Source organism: Pyrus communis, chromosome 10, assembly GCF_041283825.1.
Source record: "Pyrus communis isolate YQ-2024b chromosome 10, ASM4128382v1, whole genome shotgun sequence".
Lineage (NCBI taxonomy): Eukaryota > Viridiplantae > Streptophyta > Magnoliopsida > Rosales > Rosaceae > Pyrus > Pyrus communis.
The window spans coordinates 1,750,302-1,775,608 of NC_142574.1; the positions used below are offsets into that span (position 1 = coordinate 1,750,302).

A 25,307-nucleotide genomic window follows, 5' to 3' on the forward strand; every position below is an offset into this window, starting at 1 on the left:
GAGAGAAAGGGGACATTTCAGTCCTATTTATATCGTACATATACGATGAAAGGGTGTTATTTGAGAAAGAAGTTGAAGTTGTGTCCTTCAACTGCAAATATTCTTGTACTTTTTTTTGTCCAACAAAGGTTGTTGAACTTTCGCAAATAGCACCTACCATACTATTATTATTCCTAACGATAAATAGTTTGTTTTTATGTGCTTTTAAAATTACTGAAAACACTTTCGGTAAAAATATTTTTAAAATCAATCTTTAGTAAAAATGTAAGTAAATCCTAAAAAATCACTTAAAGTTCTTCCTGAAAAAAACACATAATTGGTACTTCTTGAAAAAAAAACATTTTAAGTGATTTTGGAATCCAAAAACATTTTCTCTAAAAGCACTTTCAATCATTTTAAAAGCACATCTAAACGAACAAAAAATTACTCTCATTTGGCAAGGAGTATTTTTTCGATAATTATACTAATGACATTCTACTTTAAACTAATTTAATCTGTATGAAAAAGGGAATTCAGGCGCAAAAAAAAACTATATATGTTATAGTAAATGTGGCTACATCCACGTGTGTTCAATATTTGTTGAGATATATACTAACATTTGAGTCCAACGAAAATCTAGCACGTGGAGTGAGCAATCCATAATTGTAACTAATCCAACAAAAAAAAAAATTAATCCTTTAATTAACACTATTTGTTGAGCGGTAAGCTGAATTTTTTTTAAGAGAAAGGTGTTATACTCATTGATGGAATGAGACGCCGCACAGGAGGACATAATACAAGGGGTGTGTCTTAGTAAGAAAATGTTGTCGAGACCTTCAACCCAAGATCAATTGGGTGGTTTAGAGAAAAAAAAAAACCGTCATACACTAAACTGAGCACAACAGTTATCCTCTAAAAGTAAACCCAAGATCAACTGGGTGGTTTTTCAAATCAATGTTAACAACAAGGACCAATGTTGCACTTTTTATTAAATTCAGGGATTTTTATTAATGAAGTTTTGGTTGGGGGATCAAACGTAAAATAGAGTGAAAATTGGGGAGTACACTAAATATTTCTTCCATTTAAGGAAAGTGCATCCAAGTGTAGATATGCATTTCCGTAAGGGATTTGAGTTGAATAGTTTTCCATTTTTGCATAATTACCCTCAATAAGTTCCAAACTCATTTCCATAAGGGATTTTAGTTGAATAGCTTTCCATTCTTGCAAAATTGCTCTTAATAAATTCCAAACTTCTTTCCATAAGTGATTTGAGTTTAATATCTTCCCCTTCTTGCAAAAATCCTACTAAATTAGAGTATAAATACTTATTGGGGGCAAACTTTCCATTTCTTGAAGATATTTTTTTTTTTTTCTGAACAAAACTTGAAGATAAATTTAGAACTTATATTATAAACTATTTGAGAAGACCATGCAACAATAATCCTTACCTAAAAAGATGACAATTATTTAATTATTAGCAAAATGGAAAAAAAAAATAAAAATAAATGGACGATTTTAGCTCAAATATACAGAATTCAACATTTCAAAATTTTAGTTCATAGCCTTACTAAGCCCAAAACATCTAATTAACACTAAACAGAGCTAGACATAAGGTTCTCTATCTCTTTGAGAGTCTTTCTCTTTCTCTTGAGAGTCTTTCTCACCTCTCTGTGTGAGTTTTTTCACCGTTGCTTTTTCTTTCCCACCGCCGGCCCGAGCTCCGGCAAGGGTCGGTGGCAGTCATTTGCTTTTTTCCTTTTTCTTTTTCGTTTCTTTCTACTTCAAATTTCCACTGCCTACTTTTCCTTTCCGCCTTGCTCTTCCACCCTTTCTCCACTTTCGATCCACTCTCACCTCCATTCTCCTTCCACTTCCATGGCTCTCATCTATCATTCTCACTCTGTTTTTTCATCTATCCTTCACAGCACTTGGCTGTGGTTTCTTTGGAAGGTGCGTAGAGTTTTTACTCGGGTGTACACACCACCACCTTCTATTTGCTTGCATTCATTGGCACTATCGTTGGTGGGTTCTCCACTAGCTTCTTTCGTATTCTATTTGCGATCGGCACAGGGGTTGTGGTAGGTTGTTGGAGCCACCTTCTTCTTCGTTTCTTGGAGGTGGATGCTTGACGGTGGTATGGGCGTTGGTTTGCGCTAACAATGATGCTCTGTGAAGGCGATGGCGGCATATGTAGAAGGCTAGGGTGCTTTGTTTGTGCTGTGTTAGTTTTTGGGCTCCTACTCGTGTGTTGGGCCCTGTGTTGTGTATCTTTGGGTCCTTTTGTTTTTTGTTGTGTTTTAGTTGTTTTGGACCTCTTGTATTTAGTTGTTTGTTGGTAATAAATATCGCACCCTTTTTCCCAAAAAAAAAAAAAAAAAAAAAAAAAAAAGCCCAAAACATCTAATTAGAAAACGAATAAATTGTTTATACAGTAAAGCCTAAACATATATTGGAAAAATAAATTGTTTACACAATAGACTAAATTTTTATGCAAAAATAAATGGTTAATAATAAGTGTTTGGCAAAACTAAATTGTTAATTTTATAATTAATATTTGACATTGAGTGATTGTGTAACTCTTTAGTAGGTTTGGTTTAGGATTCATATTTAATATAGTGATTTTTTCCTATTACATTTTGTATTACTTGGAGAGCTGGTTTCTTCCTTCAGTAAATTGGTCACAACAATTAATAAGAAGTTTTAGCAAAAAATAAGAAAATTTTACCAAAATGGAAATATTGAGCCTCTTCAATAACACTATTCTTAAAATCGGTGGCGCCTAGGCGTTTGGCAGTGTAGGACTAGTGGGGTTTGGGCAAAACGTAGAGAAAAATTAGGTATGGGCTAGGTGGACTAGGCAGGCTAAGCTGCCTAGGTAGTTCAACGTTTAGGATTCCAATGTTTTAATTTTAATTTTTTAATCAAGTAAAGAGTTTTCTAGGTTTCCTACCCAAAATGAACCCATATTATTTCTCTCGTCGTTTCGTGTTTCTCTTCCCTTTGTCTCTCTTTCTCTCTTTCTCTCTTGACTTCGCCTCTAAGTCTGCTAAGGCCATGATGTCTTAAATTTTAACTTTCCCAAATTCTCAATACAAGTATAGTTTTTTTTTTTTTCAATTGTAAGTATGCAGCTATTTAGATGTTAAATAATATATTTAATTAAATCCGCCTAGTCGCCATAGATCTTTGCCTAGACCCGCCCTGCCTAGCTTTTGGATTTCAAGAGCGCTCTTCTTCTCGTCTTCTACTTTGGCCCTCCTTCACTAACCATGAGAACACAACACTAAACTTTTGGATTTCAAGAGCCCACCACATATCCGCTTCAGTGGGTACTTTGTCTCCTTCTGCTTCGGCACATTGGTGCAAACCTTGCTCATAGTTGCGAGAATGTTTGACGTCGTTGACGAGGTGAGGGTCCCCGCATATTTGACGCTGTCTCGAGAATGTTCTTATTGCCCTTGGCCTTCTAAAATGGGTGGACTTACTCTAATATGAAGGCAATTACGCCTTTAACAATCTAACATGTGGTATGAGATTAAGCTTTACATTAATGCTTTATGATGGTTAATCGTGATTTTGTTCAAGTTTCTTCACTCGATTATGAATGAGTCTTTTTTTTTCTTCTTTTTTTGTAACATTTTAGGGAGTTTATTTATTTATTTTTTCAATAAACCATTTCTAAATTTAGGTGACCAGGGCAATTCCGAAAATTGTTTTCCCTATTGAATTATTTGCTAAAAATATTTATTTTCTACATTTGGTTTGGAATTCTCACATATACATTCAGTAAGAAATTTGACCATACTCGATAAAAAGATAATAACTGAACCCATAAAAGACCAAGAAAATTAAGAATTAAACGTCAACTCTTCACTTAATTTCTTTATTATAATGAAAGATGATGATAATTTCAAGCAATCCAGAGTACATTAGAGCATCTTTAAAGACAACAATTAAAATACAATCATTATCTCCATAAAAATGATTCGTTTTTTACAATTGATCAAATGAGCTCAAATTTCTAAAGTGCTCTCAATCCTTCTCACACACAATGCCCTCATAATCATTAGCGGCAATGATAGCAGCGACATCTACCACCGACTCGTTCTTGATGGAAATGACAAGCCAGTAGTTGATGCTCCCCACCACCTAAGTGTCGCCCTGGACGACTAGGCGAAGATCGGTAGCATAGTACCGATCTTTCTCTATTCCAATTTATTTATTTGTTTTTTTTTTCTTCGAGTTTTTTCTTCATATGTTACTTTATTTGAGTAACCACTACTAAATTCAAATATCTTTAAATTTAGGTTTTAAATCGTTGATTTCTAGTGTTTAAATATGAATTATAATAGATTTTGCACGGAAAAATATAATTTGAAGAATATGAATATCATAGTTTATTGTTATGGTAAGAAATATAAAAGAAAAATTAACAACAAAAAACTAAAAAGGAAAAAAAAAATGAAAAGGGGGATCAATATGATGCTAGCGATTGGTATAAAAAAATTGTCGCTAGCTCTCTACGACTTATTGCGTGGACAATTGTTAACAAAGTATTGATCGTACCCTTTTCGAGTGACATGGATTATAAGAAATTTTCATCGAAAAATACATGTTATAGAACATAAAGATGATAGTATGGTGTTATGGTAAGGGAAAAAAAGAAAATTTAAAAAATACGTAAAATTAATAAAATTGATGGTTTAAAAGCAGAGAGACGCAACAGTAGCCCAAACCCAACAAGCTTAGGTGTAGCCATAACCTAAACTCATGTTTTCAAGAAGGCCCAAGGTGCTACAAAAGCAGTGGAAGCCCATGACGTTTAGGGTTTAGAGTTTAGGAGCGTGTGAATAATAGTGCGTGAATAATTGTAGGGTTTAGGGTTTAGTCCCTGTGGTGATATTGCATTTTCAATGCGACATTCATGGTTGAAAACTTGTCAATTAAAGACTAATGGTGAGCCTCGTTAGTAATTACTAATCATAGTCATTGTTCAAACTTTCATTAAAAGAAATCATGTGAGCCTCTAGTGTGAGGTCAAATTGCCTAAAGTGGGGATGAAATGGTTCTGGGATTTGACGAAATCTAAGAGGCTTGAAAAAAGATAATGTTTGCTTGTTCGCTACCTATTGTAGTGACTGCTTTATGACTCCTCGACGTGGTGCGTGTGAATGAGATTGTATAGTATGATTTGTAATACCCTAATTATATTTAATTATGTGATTTGGTTATGAAATTCAAGTGGGGGAAATGTGAAATCCCATTCTTGGATGTTATATTTCCTTTTTGTATTCGTAGTTACGACACATTTATATTTATAGTGAATAATTTTTCGATCTGTGAAAAAGATAAAAATGCCCTTAGTTGGCTAAATCGAAATTATATGAGGATGTATTTTATTCTTATATGCTTTGTTGTATTTCTTAGCATATTTGGATACAGCTTGATCCCATGAGCATGTAGGCAAAAACTGTTTGTGAAACGGAGTTATAACAAAGGAGATATACGCGAGCAAAAGTAAGGGCAAAATGCCATTAATCTAGAAGGCTCCAGCTTTGCTGAAGCAGTGATTTATGTGCCACGTGTGTGGCTAGGATTGAAAGAGAAAAGGATAAATGAGGGAAAGGAAGAAGTGTGTGCCCAATGAGAAGGGAAAGAAATGAAGGAAGAGAGAGAAGGGGAAGCACCAAATCTTTTTTGACCCGTACAACCCAGTTTCCCAATCCGATTTCCGCACACACCTCAAAGTCGATTTCAACATTTTTCTGGCAAAACTATGTCGAACCACCACCTAGAACCAAATCCACGATCCTCCCTCCTTTATTTACATTAAAACCCAACGAGTTTTGGCTCCAATTTCGCGAAGAACGACGTCAGTGGTGCAAAGGGATCCATGGCAGCTATCCGCCATTCCTGAATCCAATCTCGTTGACCACCACCACCAATAGACTCCCTTCAACGTCAAGAACAAGGCCCGTGCACTGGTTGAGGCGTCGGAGTTCGTTTTGCATCAAATCAAAAACACCCATTTTTAAGGTTTCAAACAGATTGAGGGCAATTTGAGGTGTTTCCCGATGAATTGGATTTTCAGCCCAAGTATGAAAAATGGTTCTCTCATTGAGCTCTACATGCCTGTAAAATTTGGTAGTTTTTGGATGTAATTGAAAAATTGGGGCACTGGTTGAGGCGTCGGAGTTCGTTTTGCATCAAATCGAAAACACCCATTTTTAAGGTGTCAAACAGATTGAGGGCAATTTCAGGTGTTTCCCGATGAATTGGATTTTCAGCCCAGGTATGAAAAATGGTTTTCTCATTGAGCTCTATATGCCTGTAAAATTTGGTAGTTTTTTGATGTAATTGAAAAATTGGGTTTCCGTTCGCCGAAAATCGCCGCCTGCGGCATGGCCAATAGGCCGACTTTGCCTTTTTAAGTTAATTTCAATATTCTGAAATTATATTTGATATTCGTTTGATGTGATTCGATCGTTTGAATCTAGTATTGAATGTATTAGCCATTTGAATACTATTAGTGTTTGGGCCCGAAATAATATTGTTGGGCCGAGTATAGGTTTGTGCTCGACCCAAAGCTGTGTCAAATACTATGGGCTGCCTGATTGATTCCGGGTCATTTAGTAGGGATGGTCGAGTCCTATGATGAGAATGAGTAGTCCAGATAAACAAAGAGGTTCGAGGAAGTCCTGGTGCAACTAAGATTCTCGACCAGCGTTAAATAAAGCCCCGAATGGGGGTGAGTTCAAAGTCCTAATGGGAGTAGGGTTGTTCGAAGTAAAGTTGGAACGGGGCAATGACTCTCAATCCAAATAAGGGTTTAATTCGGTCTCAAGAAGTGGGTGCTATAAATACAAGAAATCATGCAACAAATAAGGACCTTCGATTCAACATACAATTGCCCTGCGCAAAACCTCTCAAGCACCTTGAGATTTTTCCTTTTCTTTTTCCACCGACACACCTTCAGTTTGGACAAACAGCACTGTGGAGGCAACCGGTGAACACCTTCAGTTTGGATAAACATCATTGTTGCCGTAGAATCAGCCGACCAAGGAGCACCTTCAGTTTGGATAAACAGCACTACGTCGAGGCCGACTGGTTACCTATCCAAGTCTCGGCCGAGAAGGGTTTTCGAATCCTCATTGGCAGGGGTCATCTTATCAGCCCTCTCGGCGAAGTAAGGTGTTACGAGTTACGACATTCGGCGAATCGGACGCCGAGTGATTTTTTGATTTGATATTCACAAGTGAGTTTTAGAGTTCGGCATTTTGATGGCCGAACCACGTTCGCCATCAAGACATACATCACCTTTGAATATTTGTGTCCGTATAGTCTGGTATCGATTTGACGTGCTTATACTCTTACGAATATAATCACGGTGACCGAATCGGGCACCAACGACTTGTGAACTTCGGAGAACTAGCAGCCTCGTCTTCAGGCTCTAGAACCCAAAGACCGAGAGTGTTCCTTCCTCGGTCGCAGTCACAAGATTAAGAAGTCAGCAACGCGTTCAACGTGATCACAACGAATTTTACTCCTCGGTCGAGCTTAGTCGACGAGTTGGCACGCCCTGCATTCAACCGAATGACTTAATTAGCTTATTAGTTATTCGGCCTGCGCGCCGCGTAGGCTTTGTAATTTTTAGGGTCAACAATTAGTAAACGTATGTGATGGTGAACTACGAATGACTTGATCTCTTTTGAGGGTACGTAGGCAGTTTACCAAGGAAGTTAGATGCAACCATAAAATAACCGAAATTAAATTTTAGTGAATAATTGTTATGGAAAGAAATTTATTTTGGTTAATAGCATGAAGATTAACCGTGACTTATTCTTGGCCTACTACTGCTGTTAGCTTCCAAATTAATTTTTGGATCGTTACAGATGTTCTATCATGTTACAATGAAAGAGATGAAATAGAGATAAGAGTGAGAAGCGTGAAATTTCAAGCTTCCCTTTGAACACAAACATGATTCCCTATTTCATTGATTAATCTCAGTATACTTTTATTCTTCTTTGATTAGATGAATTATGATGCATATACTTCAACCTCTTCATATGAGACTTACGTATGTTCATTTAATAAAAGACTAACTGAAGTTTAGGTTTAGATACCAGTTGCTAATGGGTCTCACCATGAGAGTTTAAATAACAGCTTTTTCACCATGAGGGTGACATTGCAAGTCCAGTGTCACCATGGAGACCACGAAAAAAAAAAATTAGCCTACTTTATTAATTTTTTTTTTATGAAGAAAATATTCTTTCAATTGAGAAACCATGAATACAACTATTTCCAATACTATCAAACAAACAAGTAGCCCTAGCAAAATTTGGAACACAATGCTCCCAAATCTGAATATTAGAGACCGTGAGACTATGATGAGCAAAAGCATCAACAACAAAATTTGGTTCCCGAAAGATTTGGTTCCACTTGATGGTTTCAAATTGAGTAATCAATCACCTGATATCATCAATGATGGATGAAAGATTCCAGGGCACACCACACCGTCCTTGGATCGCTTGAATGACCAACCAAGAATCGCCCTCCACAATAATCTGTTAATCCTTTTTGTTTGACGTATTTTAGACCTTCCCTTAAGGCCAAAGCTTCTGCTATGAAAATAGTAACCCTATCCAAGTTCTCCTCCATTTAGCTCACTTTATTAGTAAAATTAGTTTGTATACTTTAAAAAAAATGTCGTTTTAACTATTTGTAGAATAGGTTTTGCAAACTCTATTAGTATAATAAAATGGAAAGTAAAACAAAGGCCACTTGAAAAATTAAATAGACATTTTGCATGCATAATTTTGTATTATTTCTCTCACCATCCAATTCAAATCACTCTTTCTCCAAAGAAAAAAAAAAAACTTGAAAAAAAAAAAAAGCTTAACAAATGGAGGAGAGAGAAAAGGAGAAAAGAGAGAGAAATATGAAGGCTTTACCTTTTGTAATGGTTGTGTGAGGGGAAGAGATAGAAAGAGAAAAAAAGAAAACAACGAAGAAGGAAGAGATAAAGAAGAAACTCTTTTTTGACAAAAAGATGGAAAGAAAAAAACTCTATGAATAATAAGATACAAATTCATTTCTCATATAAAAATATAAATTATAAATAAATAAAAAATAGTTTTTCTTGTCAAAAAATTAAAAAAAAAATTGAAAATAGCTATACCGTCACGTACCACATAAATATATTTCATCTCTTCTTAAAATCAAAATTTTATCGCCATTTAAAATATAGTCTTATAATTTTGCTTTGGGTTCCACATATCGTTTTTTAATTTGTATCATTTAATTTTTTTAATTAATCTAATCTGATGATCGAAAATTAAAAATACGTGTGATAAATAAAAAGATAGATGCGGATATCACATCCCTTTCGTTTTACGTGTGAATCGTGATTTGTTTCATTATATAAAAGCCCAATTGACAAAATGCCCAAATTTGAACATTCCGGGTCCGGTGTAGCAGTGGTCTCCCGTGAAGCACATCTGACCGTCCAATCAACCTCGAGCAAACACAATAAACTTCTCCCTTTGCCGTTGGATTCCACATACTGAATCCTCCGCTGTGAACGGAGGTTTTCTTTCTGGACACTAGATTAGGGTTTGTCAAATTCGAAATCGAATTTCCGCCGGACTCAAAATCTCCGGTCAGTTCCGATGCTGCCGAAAGGAAGAAAAGTTTCAGGGCGAGGAGAGGCCGTGGCGGCGAACTATGCGTTCGGGCCACTCGAAGATGACGTCATCATCAAACACAGACTTCTCACTCGGACCACCACCACGAGAGGCGAACCGCCATTGAAGAAGCTCCAGAAGAAGTTCACGTCCCTGTTCGTCGAGCTCGACAAGAACGATGACAACTTCGCCGACTGCGACAAGCTCGCCAAGGCTTTCCTCCAGGAGCTCAACACGTTCGAGATTCCGCTCCTCAAGAGCAAAGCCGTCGTGGATGCGAATCTCCGGGAGAAGCACAATTTTGACGAGCTGAGGGAGGAGATTAACCGGCAGATTGTGCAGGCGAAGACCGACATTGAGATGCTCAAGAAGCAACTCGAGGAGAGTAAGATCGAAAGAAGGCACAAGGAGGAGTGTGAGTCGATCAGGAAATTGATTGCTACGCAGCCGCCGCGATCGGAGACGCTCAAGATCATATCAGATTTGGAGAAGGAGATTGCGGCATTGGATGCGGAGAACACCGCGAGTTCGCGGACGCTGGAGCTGAGGAAGAAGCAGTTTGCTCTGCTCCTGCATGTGGTATGTGAGCTATATTGAATTCCCTAATTTTGGGTTATATGCTGTATGCATTAAGTAGTAGAACCCTCTGTGAAAGTATTGTAATTTTCGGGTTTTGTTGTATGTTTTGGCAGGTGGATGAGCTGCAGAATACCATAGAGGAAGAGCAGAGGAGTTTGATTGAGGAGAAAGAGCAGAAAAATGGAATGGAGGATGCAACTGGGGGCTCAGAACCAATGCATGTTGATTAGAGTATGCAGTTCATTTCACAGTTTCCAAGTTGTAAGATTGCGAGTTATGCATTGGTCTCTCTTGATTTTCAGAAACGGGGCTCTCAAGAGAGTATAAGTGTATTGCTCTGTAGTTGCAGGATGCTAGCAATTTTATAAAATTTTATGGTTGTGCATTTGTACGATTCTCCTTGCATATATGAATTACCAGGTCTACTTGATGAGAAGAGAATCGCCATAGGCTCATAACTCTTTCCTAGATTATTTTTTAAGTAGTTGATCGTATAAACCTTATGGTTCGATACATTGATGTCATTGCATTTGAGTTTACCCCTTTAGTAGTGTAATACTATCTATACAGTTTAATATCAGATAAATGCATACCATAAACAAAATGCTTCTGCCTTTCAAGTTCCATGTAATCTGACTTTTTTGGCTTTGCTCGATTGAAAATACATTACAAAGTTTTTACTATTTGCTATTCCTCTTGCAATGCCAAAGGACGGATATGATTTGTTATCACATATATCAACATTTGTAAGAGAATTTTCTTTTATATTAATGACTTGTATTTGTATTGGCTTTAGAAAGTGATAGATTCAACTACTGATCTTCCAGAACAGGGTAGGGGGACAACTAAATGTTATGTTAAATAATAGATCACTCCTTGTAGATTTCCTTATCGTTTTCATCTCCATTGAGTGAGTAAAGTACATGTTACACATATATTTCAATTTTCCAGTGAAGTTTCTGGAAAGTTATTGCATTCAGTCCCACATTTTCATAGATGGGTATAGACGCTGATAGAAAGTGGATGCGTTATCGGAAGGGAAAGATGCAGATTTTGTGTTTTGGCTTGGGAGTTGAGACATAGGCAGCTAGGCAAGCAGAGAATTGCGGTCAGTTTTAGGTTTGGGTTTGTTTATGTTCTTGTACATTTTTTTATGTTTAATTTTTTTATGGTTTTTGTACAGTGTATATATACAGAGTTTCAGTAAGTGACGTTAAGACTTTTATTCGAATTTGTTGTATACTCGTATGCCTTCGATTGTTCTATTCGTTCAGGTTGAGGTGGATTGCTATATTGACGACACAGAAGGCAGAAATGAGCGAAGTTTTCTTTGTTTTAGTTTGATTCGAATTTGTTGTATACTCGTATGCCTTCGATTGTGATATATCTAGTAATTGCCAAGGTTGAAGGAGATTATACGATGCCTCGTCCATATACGTGGTTTAGTTTCAATTTACCAAATTAGGATGTGTTTGATCGACCGGACTTGGAATGGGATTGGTGTGTGCTGTGTAACACCAATAGTAGGCCGGACCAAACATGGTTTAGCGTCTATATTCTCAGGTGGTTTAGCGTCTATACTCTCCTGCCACTTCTCCGTCTATGGACTGATGCTGCTTGTATTTTTCTTCTGAGATTTGTTTCGGTTCCATTCGAGTTTGAATTTGAGTTGGTGGAGTTGATAGATTTGATGTTTCTCTGTATTTTGGGACTGACGTTCTCAATATGACTTAGTTGGCACTATCCTCCTAAACCAAAGTTACACCAAACATGGGACAAGCCCAAGTCCAAACCAAATCAATTCAAGTAATTACCTACAGTTAGTCCGAGCCTAATCAATCTTGTGTATCAAACGTGCCCATAAAGTACAATCTAGATCCTAAACCTTCTATTCATCCTGGACATACATATTTTGATTTCAAAAAGTTCAGGAGCAGGGGAGGCTACCTCATTCCAAGGGCAGGCATACCACAAATCTCTTTTGAGGATTTATAGATGGAGACTTAATCCCTTGTTTGGTTTTTACAAATCGCATGACAAAAAGAGCAGAACTCGAATCTATGCCTTGATCTAGCGAAGAGAACGATCATTATCAACTTAATCAACCTTCGTTGGCATCCTGATCATAAACATTGATTCTAGGAACAACGACGGAGCTTTTAACAAGGCTAAGATAGGCTCTGGCATAGGAAGAGTTTTAGTTTTTTAAGCTTAAAGATATTAATTGTTTGGGGTTTTTTTTTATTATTTTTAATTGTTATAATCACCCAATATGTACACACACAAGTCTGTTAAAGAATAAAATATAATTATTAACATTATTTTAATCAATTCAAAGTCCATACGATTCTTAGATTCTAGAAATAATAATCAACTTTTAATATTTTAATATTTTATTCTATTCAAATCCAAACGGTTTTAGATTTTCTAGGAGTAAGTAGTTATTAGTTTTCATTATTTTATTGTTTTATTCAGTTTCACAACTACTTACACGTTCCTAGCACGCTTTTCGGCTATTTCGAAGGCACGGTAGCTCTGAAGTCTGCACGCGTCAAAGTCTACTGATTTTCTCATCAATTGTAAAGTTTTTTTTTACCACTTTGTTATTAATTTTTTATTTTGTTTATTTGTTTATTGTTTGAATTTAAAAAATTCGTCCTCGAAATTTGTTAGATATAATTTATCATATACAATTGTGTTATTATTGTTTAATTTGTTAGATCCAATGTTTTTTTTTTTGTTTTTTTTTTATTGCAAATTGCAAATTTAAATTATTTCTTTGTTATATCTAGTTGAAACCTGAGTTATGCAGAGTTATAATTTCTTTACTTGAAAATATTACTTTTAGGTTTATTACTATTAGTATACAACTTTATGTTGGTAATAAAAAAAATAAAAAATTAAGCATTTGATTTCGTGGTAATAATTCTAGCTTAGCCCACCTACCAAATAATTTTTGGCTTCACTATTGTCTAGAAATTGAAAATTAATATGCATGTCTCCATGTTTTCTTCAAGCATAAATTTGGAAAGCTTTCCATTATTTGTAGAGCGTGTGCCATTCAGATAGTTATAGTAGACGTTAAGTTTTTGCAAGGTAAATGAATTTGACAATTCTATCACTAACGGGTCCGTTAAGCCAAGTTACTGGTAGTGCAATTCCATGAAGCGTTGCTGCATTACAGCATCTTCAACAACTTTAACATCCTAATTGGGATTGAAGTTGGAGTTCCACGGCTTCCAGTATGATCTGGAATTCGAGAAATGTATCGGAGTCTAGTGGCGAAGCCTAAGTCTGCAATGCAAAATATGTTTAAAGAACCTGATCATGAGAAAGCAATCAGTTGTTCGATGTCAAGCTATGTCTCTTGAGCAACTTTGACTATACTGTGGATGCAAATTTTCGCCTCCTTCTTCTTGGACGAAAATGCACCTACAAAACAATTAACACTTTAGGTCAAGGCCAAGAGCCTCACTCGCCCACGATGAATTTTTTGGGGGGAGGGGCTTTGGCCGAAGAACTTTCGATGCCAAAGTTAGAATTTGAGGGAAAAGTGTTTAGAGAAATTTGGAGAATTTTGCAAAAGAATTGGAATTGAGTTTTAGAGAAAGTGAGGTAGTATTTATAGGGGTATGGCTGGTCCCTTTGGGAGGATGGGGACTGGCCACTTAGATGGTTTTTTTTGGTGTGATTCATAATTTGTTAGCTAATTAATAAATTAAGTGGGTAATAAATCATTTAATTAGCTAATTAATATAATTAGAAATGAATGATTTGGGGGTTACCTTGTGGAGAAGATTTGATGAGGATGGATGAAATAGGTTTTGAATAAATACCTATTTTGTGCACTTTTGACTTGATTGAGGGATGATTGCCCACTGCTTGCGCGTAAAAATCCCGGTGTGCCTCGAAGGTAATATTGTCCTTTTACACCCATAAGTACACGTGTTGTCTTCATAATTTTCTTGATTATTTTTTACTCCACATATACCCTCGTCGATAATTAATTATTGTGCAATGTGCATAGACACTACGACTAGTGATATTCATTTCAAGCTCTCTACCGTCTACACTATCGCTATGGTGATGGAGATTCGAACTTTGAGTGCATGCAAAACCTAGATTATAGAATTGAGTTTATATGAAGGGCATCGACAAAGCGTTGAAAACAATGTACAATTCTGGGTTAAGGCTTTCTCTTTTAAGTTTTTTTATATTTTAAGGGGAGGGTTCGAAACTGTTAAGAGAGAGGATTTCGAACCCAAAATGCATGGGTAGAAATTCACCTTATCTATTAAAATATTGGACCATATACAGGGTTATTATGGCTTGTATATATATAGTTAGAAATCTTGTTTTAATTTTATGCTAAATTTAGTAGTATTATAATTCATATATAAGTATGAAGTCTAAGATTCAATTGTATACAAACTATGCCCAGCCCCAATATCATTGTATTAGGAAAAGCTTGTTTAACTCCATGACTCACTCATGATTACTTCCTCTGTCACAACGTTTAAGTTGTTAAGAGCTAATAGGTTTACCTGGTGGGCAGCAATATTATTAATGCGAATAGTAATTTTACGTACATATTTTAGCGACGTGTATAGTATTTATGGGTATGAAATCGGTAAAAACGTTCGCATGAATAATATAGTTTTCTATGTAAGGGTCCTTTGCAGGTGAAAGATAAAATATGAATATGATTTTGCTAACAATTATCCTTCTCTTTATTTAGTAAATTATTAATTTAGTAATATTCGTCTTTACTTATAAATAAAATATTTTAAACTTGAATATCGTGAATAGTGAGTTTGACATAAATTTATTAACTTTCCCTCTTTAGTGTAAATATACCCGAAGTGTAAAAAAATTACGGAATCCCATGTATTTTCTTTTAAATCAATGTACAAATCTCATTTCTCTCTCTAAACTCGCTCTCTAATTCTTCTCTCACATTTCTCTTCTATCTGTAAAACTTCCATCTCCTGGTTTTTGTGATTGTTACTTCTTCAATGTGGTTAGCACCATGGACCATAATAATTAATTTAAAGGTTTACGACACGAAAACACTCCTCTCTCCTCCCCTCCTCCCTATCTACGTGTATTCCAATGGAATCCAACTCAACTTGATATGGATATGTCAGGGCCAATCCAACAAACACCACGCACCATCACAGTAGTTCTATGTCGAAGCAAACGTACATCCCCACCCCGTACAGAAAACTCACACAGTACATAATTGGGGACATAATTGGGGCAAAAACAAAAAGAAAGTGTTATTTACACACTCAGTTTTACCTCCTACATAATCTTATTAATTTTTTGTCATTAATCTTCTTCGATTCATTTGATCCGATGATCGAAAATTAAGAATGATATGTGAGAGTAAATATAATGTGTAGATATCACTACCCTAAAAATACGAAAAGACTTGGGTTGGCTTTCTTTTCGGCCAACATATATTGCATATATGCTATCTCAATCCACCGTTACGTGTTCCACATGCAACACCAATTCAGTCAACCGATATTCAAATCGGGCACCACACGAACCACTAATACTACGATAATGCACCTAAAACGGAAGAAATTATTAGAGCGTAGTGCGCGACCCTTGCATGTAACTCTCAAAGAGGTTTAGGAGAAATTTTGGTGTGCATCCCACCAGATTTTACCATGAGTGGATATATAATATATATTACTACATCATACAATATGACAAGTGCATATGATAATGGTATTATGATCCACATACAGGCCGAACCGAAGTGGCTTTTGTCTAATTGATGAATTACCATACACATAATTTTGTGCATGGAGTTATGAAGTCAAGCTAACACTCAACACTCATTAAGACACCCAAGCAACCAGCCAACACACCTAAAGCCTTTCCAGAATTGCTTATTCTCCCAAGGGGGATGCAAACATTATCCTTTTTTATTCAGCATTCACTAAATATAGTGAGTTATCATATTCAAATTAAATCTAGACAATAAATGAGGCTTAAAGGTTTCTAGTAGTGATAGTGAATGTAAATGACTTCATTGCTGGAGAATAGTCCACAACGGATACAAAACATATACATTTTAAATGTGAGAGGTTCACTACTAATATCACAACGGACTTTTGTAATATGTTATTAAGTTGAGAACAATATCAGTAATGTTGATGGTGTGAACCCCTAGACAACAGCTTTTTAAAGCAGGATGTAGGTTACATTTAAAAGTTATTTTAAAAATAAGCGGAGTTGAGTCTTTAATGAATATTTTTAATTCCTGTAACACGCTCATTAATTTTTCAAAATGACATTATTTATCCTTTTAGACACATTTTATTTATACTACAAACGCTATCCTCTTACACCACCATTGTCATTACCACCACCATTGTTGCCATCACGAACACACCACAATCATGCCACCACTTCCACCACAACCACAATTACCACTACCATCGTTGCCGCCACCACCACCACCACCATCCCCATCCCCATAATCCCAATTGTCATCACTGCCACCACAACCGCCACCATCATTTGTTGTCACTGCCGCTACCACCATTGTTACCTATGCAGCCCAACGACTGCACCCCTTTTATTGGCAACACCACAACCACTTCCCTCGCTACCGTTGTTATCGTCATCGCCCACACTATCATGTCCTTTTTTTTCATTATATACAATTATATTACTTTTCCATTAAAATTTACCAAACGCTTTTAAACTACTTTTCATACTCACCATACCTTTAAAAATACAATTTTTCATACGCTTAATTGCTTTATTTTGCAACTGATTATTCTTAAATTACAACAGAAATAATTATTTTAAAAAGCACAATAATCCCAAACTGACCCAAAATCTATTCATATATCAAACAACACAGGATTTGAAATGTCAATTTTTGAAAGGAAAAAAAAAATATCTTCATCTGATCCACCCATTCTTTGGAAACCATACTTTTCTGCAACATAATATCCAAAGTTGTAGCTTGGCCATCGGGGAGATTTTGGCTTCAAGTACACAAAACAATTGGGTGGTCCACTAACAAAATTGAAATAATATGCACATATTTTCGAAAGTTTATTTGGTATGTTTAGCTTATGGCTGCCAATTGCTTGCACAACCCATTAATCGGACATGAAACGTTATGAAAACAACAAGCTTCAGGTCAATTCATTAACGAGTCGGGTTATTATTGGGCCTTTAACGAATCAGGTCGTTATCGGGTTACCCGTTAAGTGTCCGATAAGATATCGTTTGTTAGTTTCTAGACGTTAGACATGACAATTTCTTATATGACTCGTTAACCTGACATGAAACGACACGACTCGTTAACGAATCAGATCATTATTGGGTCACCTATTAAGAAAACGAGTTTGACACAACACGACCCATAAAGATAACAGGTATGATACAAAAATAATACGAACACGACAAACACATTCCATCTGCCAGACATTTAGTCGTGCACAAAAGTTATTTTTAATTTATTGCTCCAATTAGAGGGCATAAAAAACCAATTAGTGATTTGAGTGGGAGTGTGTTGGACGCTGAAAAAGAAAGGGGGATGGGATAAGGAAACCCTAATTCGTTTTTTTTAGTGAATATAAAATCAAGATGGTGGTGGCATTCGCATGGAATGCACACTCCCTTCCTTTTTGTTATGTTATCTAATCCCCACTCTTTCTTTTCCACACTCGGTGCTTTCTTGCTCAGCAATCCATTGTTGATCTATTTAGTAGGTTTATATTTATCAAAATTTAGTAGGTTTTGATGTAAAAGATATACGAAGGTCCAAACCCTCGTACTTGGTATTTAAGCTGAAAACCGGCCCCAAGAGTTACAGCTAGCAACGTCATGAACAGAAATAGTACTAAATAATTGATTCAAAGAATTCCCACTTAAAAGGATTGATAGAGAACTTGCACCTTGATGATTCCGATTACTTTGGCATCCGTATGGCAGCTCAAAGGAGATTCATGATCGATTATCATATCAAATCTTTCAAACAGTTTACTTTGAAGACATTACACTTTAGTTCACATTCATTTGCTTCATACGCGTGTCCAAACATATTTAGTTACAGATTGGAGCTTCTTTTTTCTTGTTGGCACTGCAGCATCTATTTATGAGCTTACATATGCAAATCCTACCAAATATTTGATGTCTTCGGAATTTTAGGTCTGGCTAGCTATACTTCAAAACCAATCAGAGTCAATTACTACTTACTAGAAGGTATACGTAGTTGTGCTTATGCACGCCATGGACGTGCAAAGTTACACCAAAAGAAGCTACCTAACCAAAATAAATAAATAAATGTAGCACAACCGAAAGAAGTAGAAAAAGATACAAAGGAAAGGGAAAGCCTTGAATTATTGCTTCCGTTTTCATATTTGTTAAAAAAAGGTTACGCAGGATTTGTGTTGCATCTTTTTGTCTTTGTTTGATAGTGTCACGTTTTGCTTATGGACTTGTTTCCGGTGTAACTGCTTTGGAAGTCTTACGTTTCCTCTTAAATTTGATGTTCATAAAGTTGTTTGTTCTTTGTACTATTCTTCTTCCTCGTCACTAATCTCTCTCGGTATGCTGATTACGTTCTACTGTTAGCTCTAATCACCAATTTTCCTTATTAAGCTCAGATATTAATTTGAAGCTTATTCGTACAATTGGGTCGGAGGCAAGTTGGTCGAGATCAAGCTTCAAGATCATGCATGCATGCATGTATAGTAATTAATCTTAATTTTATTTGCTTTCAATAGTATGCAATCATCCATGTTATAAGTCGATCTAATTATTACAATTGTGCTTATCATCTTATTTTCTTTTTGGAGTATATATTGTATTAATAAGGGATACTTTGAATGTAGTTCCCAATCTTTAACATTCTTTGATTAAAACATTAATAGTATTCAAAGTTTGATCAAAGTCCCTTGACTTTGTACACCTCATTATATTACTACTAATATTTATAGTTTTATAGTTTTGACATTAATTGTTTGATATTTTATGAGATTTATAATCCTATAAATTTAAAATCCCTCATTATAATACTATTAGAAACGGTTACAATAAAAAAATTCAAACATTTTGATTTAATAAATGGATAAAAACTATGTAAAAATAAGGAATAATAAATGGCAAAAAAAATGTATCCATAGTGTTAAAAAAATTGGTACATTTTACAAAAAAAATAGGTACACCACAAAATCATCAATATTGTTTCAACTTAATTGTACATTATCTTGTCATAAAACGGATGTGAAATCATATTCTCCAACATATATGTACTTTTCTCTTTTCATGCTACGAAGAATGGAGCATGCATTCATATAAATGTAGGGTGATAAACATCTACTAGCTAGGATGCGCACCATCAAAAGTTTAAGCATTATACTGGATAACTTGTGTTATAGGACAAAGTATTTTACATCCCATCTGCTTTTAAATTATATTTTCTTTCTAAATTTTTTTGTTCCCCTTGGCTACAAAATTTAAAAAAAGGACGTTATTTTAAATATTGAATTAATGGATATATGAATTTATTGTACCAATGTGACATCCCACATCGTCCAGGGAAGTGATCCTTAAATGTATATTCTCATCTCTACCTAGCACGAGGCCTTTTGGGAGCTCATTAGCTTCGGGTTCCGTAGGAACTCCGAAGTTAAGCGAGAAGGGGGCTAGAGCAATCCCATGATGGGTGACCCACTGGAAGTTGCTCGTGAGTTCCCAAAAACAAAACCGTGAGGGAATGGTAAGCCCAAAGCGGACAATATCGTGTTACGGTGGTGGAGCAGGCCCGAGAAGTGGTCCGCCCCGAGCCGGGATGTGACAATTTGGTATCAGAGCCTAACCCTGACCACGTGTGTGCCGACGAGGACGTCGAGCCCCTAAGGGGGGTGGATTATGACATCCCACATCGCCCAGGGAAGTGATCCTTAAATGTATATTCCCATCTCTACCTAGCACGAGGCCTTTTGGGAGCTCATTGGCTTCGGGTTCCGTAGGAACTCCGAAGTTAAGCGAGAAGGGGGCTAGAGCAATCCCATGATGGGTGACCCACTGGGAAGTTGCTTAAACAAAACCGTGGGAGAATGGTAAGCCCAAAGCGGACAATATCGTGCTACGGTGGTGGAGCGGGCCCGGGAAGTGGTCCGCCCCGGACCGGGATTTGACAACCAAACTACGGTATGCAATGTAAGTCACCAGACCAATTAGTCAAATTCTTTGTTCATCTTCTTATTTTATTTATTCCTAAACCTGCAGACTATATCAGTGTTTTCATAACATTCTATGTAAAATAAGTAAAGAATATGATAGTGGTATCTTATACATAATATATATATATATATATATATATATATGTGTGTGTGTGTCACACACACTCGATATCAGCGTTTTCATAACATTCTATGTTAAATAAGCAAAGAATATGATAGCGTTATCTCATATAAATATTTTTTTTTAAAAAGCAATGGCACTAGGTAAACACACTTTGCTTTGTTCCATTTGGTGTACCCCGCCTTTGCCTCCATGATTGAACCTCTCCCTCCATAAATACCCTTGTTGTGAGCGTGTGTCCTCCACACTTCTTCAATTTCTCTCTACTCTCTTCCTCAATCCACAGTACACACATAAACCCTAATTCCTCATTTTCCATTTTTCTCGTTACTTTTTCCATGGCTCCAAACAGCCAGACTTCCCTAGCTGAAGGCAAGTGTGCCATCATAATCACCCCAAACGACCTCGAGCACCAAACAACCCTAGACAAAACGGAGTTTGACTACTCCAAACGCTCCCAATGGCTCCGCGCTGCGGTTCTAGGCGCCAACGACGGATTAATCTCAACTGCGTCATTGATGATGGGAGTCGGAGCTGTGAGACAAGACATTAAGGCCATGATACTAACCGGGTTTGCCGGACTAGTAGCCGGAGCATGTAGCATGGCCATTGGAGAGTTTGTCTCCGTGTACTCCCAGCTGGACATAGAGGTGGCTCAAATGAAAAGAGACAATCAGAACAAGAAAAATAACCAAGAAGTTCACGTGGCAGAAGATGATGGTGGAGATGGAGATGATAAGGAGAGCCTGCCCAACCCTTTACAAGCAGCAGCTGCATCAGCACTGGCGTTTTCAGTGGGAGCAATGGTTCCATTGCTAGCGGCGTCGTTTATAAGGGGGTACAAGGTGAGGTTGGGAGTTGTGGCCGCGGCTGTGAGCTTGGCTTTGGTGGTGTTTGGGTTGTTGGGAGCAAAGTTGGGGAAGGCACCAGTTATGAGATCAGTGATGAGGGTTCTGGTTGGAGGTTGGATGGCCATGGCGATTACCTTTGGGTTAACAAAGTTGATTGGCTCAAGTGGGCTGTGAGACCCTTTGATCTAACGCCCATTAATATTGTGTTGCAAGATTTTTCGTTTTTTTTTTTTTTTTTTCTGTTCTTATTATTTTTTTTTTTTTTTACTGTTGGGTTTTGTGTAATATGAAAGATGACAAGATGTGCATAGGGAGTGAGTTAAGTTGCTAATTTTCTTGGTGTAACTTCTTAAAGTAATGAAATGCATATTAGTAGTATAAGAAGTAATTACTTACACTTTACTTCTCATGCATCTGGCTATTTCGTACACCTTACTTCTTAAAGAAATGAAACGCATATTTTTAATTTATTTAATTTAAAGAAGATAAAAAGTAAAGATGTACATAAAGATGGTGTAAATAAATCACATCTGTATACATTATTAATATTAAAAAAAAAGTATTAAGTATAAGTTAATTGATAGCATCTTAATTTGGCTCCATGTATGTGAGCGAAAATTTCAGTTTGAAACAATTCTATAACATTGAGAATATAAGGAGTAAATTGGAGGAATGATCCCTGAACTATGGTTGAATTGTAGTTTTAGTTCCTAAACTAACAATCCATTAAATTTGGTCCCTAAACTTGATAAAATGGGGAGCATTGTTCCTCTATCACAATTTTGTTAGATTTTCCCTTAGAGTGCCTGAGTGGCAGGTTTATGGGCCCTACACTTAAATAATTCAGTGCTACCTGGATTAGAAATATTAAAAAAAAAAAAAATTAGGAAAGAAAAAATTAAAAAAAAAAAAAATATCTATAGACCCACCCGCACTTCACCAACTTTTGCAGTCCACCCCTTCACCTTTGAGTCTTTGACCAACTCCCCAGCCTACCTTCCATCTTCATCTCCCAATCCCCTGTTGAATTTTTTAAGAATATAATATAATGTAACATATACATACATACATATATATATATACAACATACATACATATATATATATATATATATATGCAGCTGTTTGACGGGATGGGATTCGACCCAATAATCACACCTTTTGATATGAAACACTGCACTTTTATTTCTGTTGGCTAAAGGACATAATGCATCCCGTACATATGCATTCCTTTACGCCTCTTGTATCAGATATATCCATTAGAAATATTGATGCAATGTTCAGTTGTATCTCATGGTGAGAGGACACACCCAAAATCAAAAGATATGTCTAAAATATGCAATTCTCTCTATATATATCGGTAACATTAGCATAAGAGAAGATTCATTCAGAAATTTGTTGTCTACATAATTTCTTTGCTCTCTCTTCTCACTCCATCACATTCATACAATTTCTTTCTAGTTATTTATAAGGGAATACAATTCGGTTTTGCTAATCGAATATTCCATACTTTGTTGTATCCTAGAAGTGACTTGCCAAGAACCTTTTAGCAAACTAATTCGAGTGGAGGTAAATAACACTTTAAGAAAATGATTCAAGTCGTACTTCAAAATCATCATTCGGATTATTCTCCATAATTATACATTTACTCTAACATCCCCACAACCCAGCCGATCACCAACCCGTAGCCCACAAAGTTCCGACCTATGTGCGGTGAGGGTTTCGATTGTAGGTGGTGGGAAATAGAGATTGAGTTGTCAAGGCAGCGTGGACTAAGGTGCTGCAAGGATGGAGGTCATTGTGTGAAGTCGTTTGGAAAGGAAGATTGTGTTCCAAATTTAGATTTGAACTTTTCTATGGTTTGGTTGTTGGGAGAGTGCTACAATGGCCACTGGGTTTAGAGAAGGAGGTGGGCGGAAGGAAGATGGAAAAGAGAAAGTTAATCCATTTTTATTTTATGTAATTTCTTTTTCCTTTCTCTGTGTTTGTATTTTTTTTATAAATTTTTTAGCCCACATGGCATCCACATCAACAAAAATGTGGAGCACACAAAGACCACATCATCATAGTAATAGAAAATATCACGGTGTTAGTACCCAAGGACTAATACTTCACATTTTGTCAAGTTGAAGGACTAAAATTAATGAAATTTTAGTTCAGGGATCAAAGTTACAATTCAATCAAAGTTAAGGAATATTTTCTCAAATTTACTCGGAATATAAGTATCATAAGACTATAATATCTTCGCCATGTTATTTGTTTAAGACGATTCTGAACCAAACATAAAGTCTACAAGACCAAAAAACAGGACTGACAAATCTAAATCATAAAAATTATATTGATAATTTAATATACGTATATAATCGGGTCGGGTTTGGATCGAAAATAATAATATCACCACTGCTCTATATCCGACTCAGGTTTAAAAAAAAATAAAAAATCTCCAATTCCTTTGTTCTCCAATTCCTTTGTTCTTCGTAACTGCCCCATTAGAGTGGGGTCTTTGGGGGGAAGATATTATAATCGAACAAGTTTTGCAGGTGGTTGCAAATGAGAAGACCGATAAACAAAGGAAAACCACATGTGAATAACTTTGAAATTCAAGGTATTAATTATTTGAAAATTATGTTGACATGGTTGTAACCAAAGATTTAGGCCTATTTAAGTAAGGTAAGGCGAGGCATGGCATGATTTGGAAGAATCGAGCAGACCGGGCCTAAGGTTTATATGAATAAGCTCATTTATTCATTATTTTTCAACCATAAACATACGTTTTAAGGTTAGTAAGACAATACTAATGATATGTACCTTAATAACATGTTCAAATAAGATTTTTGTTTTTTGTTTTTTCTGTTTTCTTTTATTTTTTATAATTCTAAAATAATAAAGTTTGTTTTGTTGAAGTCCGCCACGTTCTACTAATCTAGCCCAAGACAGTCTAGGTATTAATGGGTTAGGACTACTAGCTAAATTGGACTTAATGTTTTATTAAGTGAATCAATCCAAACACGATTTGTTTATTAAGGGGGTCGGCCCAAGCACGGCCCAAGTCTATGTGAACCGATTTTATATGGGCAATGGTGGACCGGCCTATTTGACACCTCTAAGCATGCGTATGGTGGGCCGGCCCGTTTGACATCTCTAAGCATGCGTAAGTGGTATAGAATCTCATTAAAATATTTGTTTAAAATTAATGAGTTAATGGGTGGTCTATTATTTGCAACTTTTAACGCATGATTTCCAAAACCCTACCAAGGCTCACAAGAAACTAACGATTGATTATCCAATCGATGTCCCCGAATCATCCTAGAACACCAAATTAAGTCAACGTTTGCGGCATAAATTTGACCTCTGATTCATCGAAAGGGCATTTTGGTCACTTCCACATTATAATTCTCGTTTTGCATGCCCTGAGATACTTCAAATTATAGAACCTATTGCCAAAATTTCTACTTGGTATTCACTCAAATATTCAAAAACACAATTAAAAACACCAACTGCGATTTGGTAGCGGAAAAACTTTGACAACTTTAGAATCGAAGTACAGAACATATACCGTTTAGAGGTACAATCCAATGATATTTTTGTTCACTTGTACATGAAAGGTTTTAAATTTGAATCTCATTGATGACAAATTCAATACCAATATTTTCCGCCTCACCCTATAGTAAAAACATATTATGACACCAGTTTCTTTTGTTCCAACCCTCCTTGATTCGGTCGAACATATATATTCAAATTCTGGAAAATGAAAAATCACACCTAACTTTGGGTACTTTTCGGTCAGAAAAGTCCACAAGATGGTCATGTGGTCGTTCGCGTGCAGAAAAATAAGGAGAAAATATATAAGGTTCAAACCATGGAAAAACAGA

The 25,307-nt window shown here is 36.2% G+C and overlaps 2 protein-coding genes across 2 annotated transcripts; both read left to right on the forward strand.

Moving 5' to 3' along the window:
• The first annotated feature begins 9,431 nt into the window (after positions 1-9,431).
• LOC137729133 (THO complex subunit 7A) lies at positions 9,432-10,626 on the forward strand. Its single transcript, XM_068467976.2, has 2 exons — positions 9,432-10,241; positions 10,355-10,626. The coding sequence occupies exons 1-2, from the start codon at positions 9,648-9,650 to the stop codon at positions 10,469-10,471; spliced, it is 711 nt and encodes a 236-aa protein (XP_068324077.1). The 5' UTR covers positions 9,432-9,647; the 3' UTR covers positions 10,472-10,626.
• A 10,163-nt stretch (positions 10,627-20,789) lies between these two features.
• Positions 20,790-21,814, forward strand: LOC137727339 (vacuolar iron transporter homolog 4-like). The gene has a single exon (XM_068466206.2). The coding sequence runs from the start codon at positions 20,924-20,926 to the stop codon at positions 21,608-21,610; it is 687 nt and encodes a 228-aa protein (XP_068322307.1). The 5' UTR covers positions 20,790-20,923; the 3' UTR covers positions 21,611-21,814.
• The last annotated feature ends 3,493 nt before the right edge of the window (positions 21,815-25,307 follow it).

Coding starts and splice junctions, on each gene's coding strand:
- LOC137727339 (XM_068466206.2), top strand. CDS start 20,924: ATGGCTCCAAACAGCCAGACTTCCCTAGCTGAAGGCAAGTGTGCCATC.
- LOC137729133 (XM_068467976.2), top strand. CDS start 9,648: ATGCTGCCGAAAGGAAGAAAAGTTTCAGGGCGAGGAGAGGCCGTGGCG. Junction 10,242..10,354: donor TTGCTCTGCTCCTGCATGTG/GTATGTGAGCTA, acceptor ATGTTTTGGCAG/GTGGATGAGCTGCAGAATAC.